Source organism: Cyphomyrmex costatus, unplaced genomic scaffold, assembly GCF_001594065.2.
Source record: "Cyphomyrmex costatus isolate MS0001 unplaced genomic scaffold, Ccosl1.0 scaffold1289, whole genome shotgun sequence".
NCBI lineage: Eukaryota > Metazoa > Arthropoda > Insecta > Hymenoptera > Formicidae > Cyphomyrmex > Cyphomyrmex costatus.
In genome coordinates, this window is record NW_017275270.1 from 58,299 (window position 1) to 68,227 (window position 9,929).

At 44.3% G+C, this 9,929-nt stretch overlaps 1 protein-coding gene across 1 annotated transcript; it reads left to right on the plus strand.

Moving 5' to 3' along the window:
• The first annotated feature begins 1,574 nt into the window (after positions 1-1,574).
• Positions 1,575-6,708, plus strand: LOC108782495 (uncharacterized). The gene is made up of 2 exons (XM_018550777.1): positions 1,575-5,623; positions 5,718-6,708. Exons 1-2 carry the CDS (start codon positions 1,575-1,577, stop codon positions 6,706-6,708), a joined length of 5,040 nt encoding a protein of 1,679 aa, XP_018406279.1.
• Positions 6,709-9,929: the final 3,221 nt, after the last annotated feature.

The window sequence follows — 9,929 nt, forward strand, 5'->3', positions numbered from 1 at the left end:
CAGAGAACTACAATTTCTTAATTGTGTTTGGTTAATCTTAATATGTAGTTTAATAAGTTATTTTAATCAATGTTGGTGAAATCGGATCTGAATATTGTATTATATTTAAAAGTCTCTAATTTATATGGAAAAGTGGAAATGATAATAAAATAAGTTGACAATGAATATGAATAAGTATAAACGTTTATTTCAAATACAAGAAATTAAGATAAATGTACATGTGTTTAGTCGTATGAAATGAACTGAGATATTATTGAAGTCGAAGGCATTTCTTTTTTCATTGTTTTTAATCTTTTTTCGAGATACACTATAGATATTGTAGGGTCTGACATAGAAACTGCTCTGTTGAATACGTCTATCAGACGAGCTTCTCTGTTGGTTTGGCGAGCATGGGTGGTCATATTCCTTCGATGATATTTGTGCCACGATTCTGCAGCATCTTCTGCATAATACACTAATGAAAGTGGAAACATTCGAGCTATTTCATACCCATGAATCAAAAGCTTATGAAGTGACGGATTCTTTCGAACCCATGGATACACTTCATAATGCCTCCGATATGTGGTCCAACAGAAATTTTGTAATTTATCCAACATCAAACTCTCCTTACATTTGAAAAGTGAGAGGACTGTCGATACATTATGGACTAATTCCCTATCGACCCCTATAGTTTCCGCAAATTTTACAGGGTTTTGTAGACATTTCCTTGCTACATTCCCGGTATTAGTTGTTCCATGGCTGTTTGAGATCGTCATAATAACCACGCAGTAATAGCATACACACGAGCCTCGCTTCGTCTAGAAGTTTCGACAAAGTTGTCATTTTCTCCTCTAGTCAAAGAAAAAAAACGTAACTCATGTTTTGTACACTCGGAAACGTTCGAGTTTAACGGCGCCTCCGGCTAATCGACAACCGTAACCAGATCGTAAAGCGCCTGCGCGCCCGATGACGTGTCTGCTTCTCGTCATCACGCGCCAATCACCTATTAACTGTCTCACCTGCGCATGGCAATTGCAATCCTTCACGCAATCAAACTAATGAAGCGCGAATCAAGTGCGGCGACAGGAGGTCACCTCAAAATTCATAATTTTGAAGTGTCCTATTGGACAATGATCGAAAAGTTCCTTGTTCAAGCGAAGGTATATAATAACAGATTCAGGCAACGACGGGCACTTCTTCTGCTTCACTTTCCGTGTCTAGTAGTTAGTCGCCGCCGATTATTGTTAACCGCCTCAGAACGAAATTACACTGCGTAGAACATTAAAATCTCATCCGTGAAACCGCCATTGCGCTAAAACTAAAATTATAAATCAGTCAGAGCCTTGTAAGAGTTTCAGTTTTACTGTGTTTTTTTTTTGTAATATTAATAAAGTTGAACATTTTTTTTGTTGCAATCCTGATACTTAAATTAACAGAGCTTGTTGTTCACCTCAATCGTTTCGCTCACTAAATTCCAAACAATTTTTGGTCCTTCGAGCCGGATCCGTTATCTCGGTGCCGCGTGCACAAGAGTTCATCCATCGCGTTCAGTGCACGTAGTGTCTAAAAACGAAAAGTTCGTTAGTGAGTGAGACATGAGTGACATAAATACCTTGTTAACCGCTCAAAGCGACATCCACGGTCGCATAGCCAGAGCCGTGTCCAATCTGAAGAAGATGGGTGCGGGAAACATTACTCTCCATGCCGTGGAAACTCGTCTGGTTCTCCTTGACAATTTGTGGGCCAAATTTGAAAAGCAGCATGAGCTCATCCGAGCGCACTACAAGGAATCGTTTGATGAAAGTGAGTACAGTACAACTCAATTTGCCGATGCCGCTGAAATTACGTACGTGCAGCAACGGAGCTTGTTGACCGAGTACGTGATGAAGATCAAGGCCGAGAACACAGATCCTGCCCCTCAGGTCGAATCGAAAGGCGACGTCTCCACTAAATCGACACTGCCGCGTCTCAAAATTCGGTCGTTCTCCGGAACATTCGAAGACTGGCCCTCGTTTCGAGATATCTTTATGTCCATTGTAGGGAACAATTCGTCCATCTCGAATGTGGAAAAGTTCCATCACTTGAAACATTGCTTGGAGGGGCCAGCTGAAACGTTAATACGTCCGTTGACAATTACCGGAGATAATTATCTGCGTGCCTGGACATTGCTGTGCAAACACTACGAGAACAAACGGGAGCTATCGCGCTCAAATTTTTGTACATTCACCGCCGTGCCGAGAATGAAGGGAGATACAGCCGAAGAGCTCAGTCGAATTTATAATGCTGCCATTAGCGCGGTGAACGGCCAAGAAAGCATTGGGAGATCAATCAACACTCACGGTCACGATCTCTTTAACCATCTCATCATTGAGCTCTTCGACCAGAAAACCCGCCTCGAATGGGAGTCACACACAAATGACTCAACCGAGTTACCAAATCATGAAACACTCATGGATTTCATAGCAAAACGGACACTCGCTCTCAAAGCCGCGAAAACGAAAACCGCCAATGTCTCCGGAGACCCGTCGCGATCCGCGAAAACGCATGTAGCCAAGAGCGCGAACCATGCCTCCAACTGCGTTTTGTGCAAAGGGAAGCACAACGTCATGATGTGTGAACAGTTCAAGGTCAAGTCAGCATCCGATCGAAAGGCAGTAGCAGAAACATACAGATTATGCTATAACTGTCTCGGTTCTCACGCGATTGCGAAATGCCAGTCAATAAAGACTTGCGCAACTTGCAAGGCTAGACACCACACGCTTCTTCATGACGCGTACGTTGCCTCGAAACCTGCCGAAGTCAGCACGTTGTCCGCCGTGCAACAGGACGAAGATTGCAAGGCCATTCTACTAGCAACTGCTAGGCTCACCGTCGCCGACCGTCACGGGAATCCGCATCCAGTGAGAGCTCTAATTGACCAAGGATCAGAAGTTTCACTGATCTCCGAGGCGCTCGTGCAACATCTGCGTCTGCCTAGGTCCCGAGCGGAGGTCACTATCTTCGGGATTGGCGGCTCTAAGTCCGGATTTACTCGAGGAAAGGTAACTCTCAATCTCATTTCCAAGGTCAACGGACAGCAAGTCAAAGCTGTCGCCTTCATCCTTCCAAGACTCTCTCTCTACCAAGGGGCGGCGATCAGACACGCAAGGTCGTGGCCTCACATCAAGGATCTTCAACTCGCGGATCCAGAATTTATGGCCACCGACCCTGTCGAATTGCTACTTGGTGCGGAGGTCTGTTCGATTATCTTGCAAGATGGCCTTCGAAAGGGTGACCCTCAAACTCCTGTTGCTCAGCGAACACTCTTTGGGTGGATTCTTTCAGGGGGTTGTGGAGAAAATCAGATTGCAGCCTTACGCAGCTCTTTCCAGTGTACCGCAGATCATGACTTGACTGCGCTTGTGCAACAATTTTGGGACCAAGAGAAAGAACCTACCGCTTTCCTCGCACCCTCGCCCAACGAGCAATTATGTGAAGAAATCTTCTCTCAAACGCATACCCGCACGGAAACAGGGCGATATATGGTGCGTCTACCATTCGCCTCGATACCAACTCCCCTCAATGATACATGTCACTCCGCCCAACGAATGCTGACTGCTATGGAGAACAAGTTCAAACGTAATACTCGGTTCGGGGAGCTCTACCGGGACTTCCTGAAAGAGTACGAACAATTAGGGCACATGGAGTTGACATCAAAATCATCGGATTCTCAAGAACAAGGCAAGTGTTACCTACCTCACCACGGAGTGCTGCGAGAGTCAAGTGCTTCGACCAAACTGAGGGTGGTATTCAACGGATCGCAGCCTGCGAAGACTGGCAAGTCCTTGAATTCTCAGTTATTGACCGGTGCCAATCTTCTGCCTCCACTCGCTGACTTACTGACGCGATGGCGATGGCATCGGTATGTATTCGTCGCTGACATTGAAAAAATGTATCGTCAGATACTCGTGTTTCCAGAAGACCGCGAGTATCAGCGTATTCTTTGGCGTCAAACAGAAAACGATTCAATTAACGAGTATAAATTAAACACTGTAACGTACGGTCTTTCATGCGCGCCATTTCTTGCCATTCGCACTCTCCGCCAGCTGGCCGATGACGAAGGATTGAAATTTCCGCAAGGTTCCGCTGCATTGCGACGCGACAGTTACGTTGATGATATCGTGACTGGAACGCACACCAAATCCCAATCAATAGCGTTACAAACGGAACTCCGTCAGCTCTGCATGGCGGGCGGGTTTACGTTAAAAAAGTGGGCCGCCAACTGTCTCGAAACCCTCGTTGGAATACCAGCAGACCATTGTCTCATGTCAGCATCACACTTATGGGAGCACGAAAGCCACTCCACCTTGGGACTGAAGTGGCATCCTGTCAACGACGAGTTCGCGTTTACGATTCGGCGTCGTACTGTTACCAAGTACACGAAAAGAATTGTTCTAGCGGAAACAGCTCGACTATTTGATCCTCTCGGATGGCTGGCTCCGGTGGTGATTCGCGCCAAAATTCTCATTCAATCCGCTTGGCTGAAACAGCTAGAGTGGGATTCTCCGCTTCCGGCCGCGGACGCGCTCCGATGGCAGCGATTTCTTGAGGAGCTTCCACAGCTTGAACGTCTTCGCATAAAACGTTATCTCGGAACCGGTGCCGATGATTCAATGATGGAGCTCCATGGCTTTGCCGACGCTTCCGAGAGGGGATTCGCAGCTGTCGTATACCTTCGTGTCATCTGCAAGGACGTCGTCACAATACATTTACTCGAAGCGAAAAGCAAAGTTGCTCCCGTCAAGCCCGTTTCCTTGCCAAGATTAGAGCTGTGCGCCGCCGCTTTGCTGACAAAGTTGACAGTTCACATTCGCTCAATTTTGAACCTGTTTACAGCTCCGGTTATACTGTGGTCCGATTCCAGGGTCACTCTACATTGGATTCAAGGTCACGCTTCCCGGTGGAAGACCTACGTGGCTAATAGAGTGTCGTCAATCCAGGAGCTGCTTCCAACCGCACAATGGCGTCATGTTCCTGGAAGAGACAATCCAGCAGATTGTGCTTCTCGGGGAGTAGCACCGGATGAACTAGTTCATCACCCACTCTGGTGGTCAGGTTCCTCGTGGCTGACAAAAGATGCCTCAACCTGGCCAAGTGGACTCCCTGAGGTTTCTTTAGAGGAGCTGCCCGAGCAGCGTATCACCGCGCATGCTACTATGACAACGAGTGTCACAGAACCCGAACAGCTCCTCCGCTTTTCCACGCTTCATCAGCTTCTGAGGATCTCAGCGTGGTGCCTGCGCTGGCCGCGGATCAAGGAAGCACAGCGAGAGTCCGGAAGACCGGATCTAACCCCAGACGAGCTGGACAAGTCATTGTTTCGATGGCTTCAAGTAGTTCAAGCACTGCATTACTCCATGGAAGTTTCCGCAGTCAGGAATCACAAGGCAATACCACATCGAAGCCAACTTCGAACTCTGAATCCATTCCTTGACGATCACGGAGTGTTGAGAGTCGGAGGTCGCCTAAAGCACGCTATCCTTTCACCTGACGAACGGCATCCAATGATTGTACCTCCACAATCATATCTCACTCGCCTATTAGTGGAATCGTGTCACCGCCGAACACTCCATGGAGGGGTACAACTAACTCTGGGCATGCTGAGGTTAAGATTCTGGATCCCTCGAGGACGAGCGGTCATCAAGTACTGGCTACACCGATGTGTAATATGTGTTCGATGGAAAAGGGGCACGCCACAGCCGTCAATGGGGGACCTGCCCAGAGGCCATAACTCCTGCTAGACCGTTCCTAAAAACCGGCATTGACTATGCTGGACCAATCTTTATCCGCTCGAGCCGAGGACGTGGACATAAATCATATAAAGCATTTATCGCCATCTTCGTGTGCCTCTGTTCCAGGGCCGTACATCTTGAGGTTGTCTCGGACTACAGCACCGATGCGTTCCTGGCGGCGCTCCGCCGATTCACATCACGAAGAGGATTGTGCTCAGATCTTTTTTCAGACTGTGGTACAAACTTTGTCGGTGCAGACCGACAGTTGCGAGAGCTCTTCAAAGCATCCCGCAACGGCCGTCGCATTGCCCATGCCGCTGCGACAGAAGGAATACGATGGCACTTCAATCCACCATCCGCACCGCATTTCGGGGGCCTTTGGGAAGCAGCGGTGAAGTCAACGAAACATCACCTTCGACGAGTGATTGGCAACGCCACTCTCACTTATGAGGAAATGAATACTCTCCTTACTCAAGTGGAAGCATGCCTTAATTCTCGGCCACTTCAAGCACTTTCTGACGATCCTGACGACCTATCTGCGCTAACTCCAGGACACTTGCTCATTGGCGCTCCATTGCTAGCTATTCCAGAGCCGTCGTTGATGGAGAAGACAGCAGGCTCTCTCTCTCGATGGCAACACCTTCAAAAAATGCGAGATCACTTCTGGGAAAGGTGGTCGCGCGAGTATCTGCATACACTGACCTCTCGTCCAAAATGGTTCAAGTCAACCGAAGCACCTCACCTGGGCTCTCTTTGCATTGTGACTTCCGAAATAACTTCACCGAATAGATGGCCACTGGCTCGCATCACGCAGCTGCATCCGGGAGAAGATGGAGTGACCCGAGTAGTGACCGTCCGCACAGCTTCCTCAGAGTTTGTTCGACCACTCGTGAAGCTAGTGTTACTGCCAGACTGCTCTTCTCCAATCAACCCATCCGGGGACATAGGAGAGTATTAAAAAGAGCAATGTGTGAAAAATTTTGTTTCCATTGCAAACCATCTAACAGATCGTGAAATTGTAATGCTTACCTGTCATCATTCAAGCTACATCTATTTACCTTATAGCATGCCCGCGAAACATCATAACGATGCAGAAGCGATTTTTTCTTGTCACCCTTTACTTCGCGTCACAATCAAGTTTCACATCATAGTTTTCTAACCTAAACACATCGACACATTGAAAACACGAATTGAAGAGTTACGAAATATCATTGATAAGTATCTATCAAATCTCATACGCAAATATCTGCTGCTGTCAGCTAGCGCCATCGTAGTCGTCGCTATCAATTTCAGCATTACTCAAAACGCGGAATCGCGGCATCTACGCAATCGCCCCCCGGTGAAATTAATTTCGTCACAATGTGACGAGGCGGACGGGAATGTTTGAGATCGTCATAATAACCACGCAGTAATAGCATACACACGAGCCTCGCTTCGTCTAGAAGTTTCGACAAAGTTGTCATTTTCTCCTCTAGTCAAAGAAAAAAAACGTAACTCATGTTTTGTACACTCGGAAACGTTCGAGTTTAACGGCGCCTCCGGCTAATCGACAACCGTAACCAGATCGTAAGGCGCCTGCGCGCCCGATGACGTGTCTGCTTCTCGTCATCACGCGCCAATCACCTATTAACTGTCTCACCTGCGCATGGCAATTGCAATCCTTCACGCAATCAAACTAATAAAGCGCGAATCAAGTGCGGCGACAAGAGGTCACCTCAAAATTCATAATTTTGAAGTGTCCTATTGGACAATGATCGAAAAGTTCCTTGTTCAAGCGAAAGTATATAATAACAGATTCAGGCAATGACGGGCACTTCTTCTGCTTCACTTTCCGTGTCTAGTAGTTAGTCGCCGCCGATTATTGTTAACCGCCTCAAAACGAAATTACACTGCGTAGAACATTAAAATCTCATCCGTGAAACCGCCATTGCGCTAAAACTAAAATTATAATTCAGTCAGAGCCTTGTAAGAGTTTCAGTTTTACTGTGTTTTTTTTTGTAATATTAATAAAGTTGAACATTTTTTTTGTTGCAATCCTGATACTTAAATTAACAGAGCTTGTTGTTCACCTCAATCGTTTCGCTCACTAAATTCCAAACAATGGCCCTGTAGGATTTGATCAGCCCTAACACCGAAGGCATCATACACTTTTCCTTGGATTATTCTTTTTTTGACTTTTGAATGTTTCTGAAACATGAATATCCCACCATCTCTTTTAATTTATATGTAGCAGTAAGAGATACGCTTGAAACACTACACAGAGGAAAAAAAATGTTAATTTAACCATTATCTGAAGGTAAAATGTGTGATTCCAAAAAGTTTTAAATTAATAATTTTTTATTATAAGAACAAGAAATAACATTTCATTTTTAATAACAGAGTTCGGTATAGAAAAATTACGAAATATAAAAAAAATTGAACTTAAAACTATGATTTATCATTCACAAATATTATTGCAGTATAAAATTATTTACCTATACTTAAAACTTAATAAAATTTTGTGCCACAATAAAAAAATAAGTGGCATATTTCGTATATAAATAATATAAGTGATTTTTCTCCGAAAACCCACCACCGATTTTTTTCATTTTCGTTTTAAAATAAAGCATACAACATGTTATACACATTAAACAACTTATTTTTTCACTCAAATTCAATTCAGACACAGTGTGAATTACGAAGTTCAAATGTACTAAACATTTTTTCACTGCCCTACTGCCTTTAGTACTACTACTACTACTATTACTACTACTACTACTACTATCTTAACTCTTCGGAGATAACATACCTTTTAATTCTTTTGAAACATTCCATGACTGAATTGGCAACCTGTACGCTATATGAAGGAAGTGTTCAAAACTTTTAATTTTTGCATGTAATAAACCAATCCCGAGTTTCAACGCAGATTCTTCGGGATCGAAACTATCATTCAGATTCCCGAACTCGTGCGCACTTCTTCCGCACATTGGACATCGCGATGTTACTTTATTTCCAACTATCGTATTGACACATTTGCCATCAAATAATGTTCTAGAAATATCAAAATGTACCTTTACTCGTTTGTTTCTACAATTGAATGTATATGCATTCAGTTCATCTATTTCATTTTGAATCCTCGCATCTTCTTTAAGAATTGCTTCTTCATCCTCTTTTTCCAGAGAGAGTCTTAGTCGCCGAGAAAAACAGACGCTTTGTGGTGTGGGATTTATCCACGTTTGTGTAGCGCTTTTTAGCTGTAATGAGTTCACACTCATGTTTGTAACAAGAAGAGAATTTTGTGTATTGCGATTTATGTCGGCATTCGAACTCGTCTGATGCGGATTGACGTGACCCGAAGAACTGTCGAAACCTAATGTGCAATGCAAAACTAAATTTCGTAAGTCTCGGTCCTGCCAGTCTGAAGCTACAGCATAACACAATCTCTTTGCAGTTTTATTTAGCATTGCTTGTAACGGTGTAACGTCCGCCGAAAAACATACAGACGGCGAACGTCGCTAACAGGCAACGCGAAGTGGTTGTCATAACAACCTTCTAGCGTCCTGCTCCAAGAAGTGATCACGCGCTTATCGCATGATCAACAGCTGTAACGATACTTCAAGCGCGCGCGCGCATCGAATTAATATAATTGAACGAACTGAATATAAAATAAATAGAATAAATTAGCAAGTGATACACTTTGAATAAACATAAAACTATATACTTGTGCAAAATCAAGGCACAAATACTAATTATATAAGGATCAAAGATTGTTTATTCAAAACCTGTAATCACTTAAGTATAAAATCAATATCAGTTTGATAAATAATATAGTAACAAGAAATACTAGTCATTTCGCTTAAGTATCCTAATCAAAAACCTCTTAAATAAATAATGAGGTAACGCGACGAGGCATAGCGAGCCGAAACAAAGAGCCGATACATACGGCATAACTACGTGCATAAAAACGAGAGCAACTGTTCGGGCGAATTACCGCTTAAATCAATAGTCAATAAGATGCAGAAATTGCACCGCAGTGTTGTGCCTTGCGGGGGCTGTGCCCATCAATGTGTAGCTTCCCGAATTTAACTGCTAACTATTGAAAATTAATAGAAATTAACAAACAGAAAAATACAGAATAATACCGGTAAATAAGCTACACATTGGGGGGTCAATTCCCCTCACCGCTCAGCATCACCATTC

Bases quoted from the DNA above. Each gene is read 5' to 3' on its own strand.
- LOC108782495 (XM_018550777.1), top strand. From the start codon at position 1,575: ATGAGTGACATAAATACCTTGTTAACCGCTCAAAGCGACATCCACGGT. The intron at 5,624-5,717 runs GTTAAGATTCTG...GGCACGCCACAG, and splicing joins CTAACTCTGGGCATGCTGAG to CCGTCAATGGGGGACCTGCC.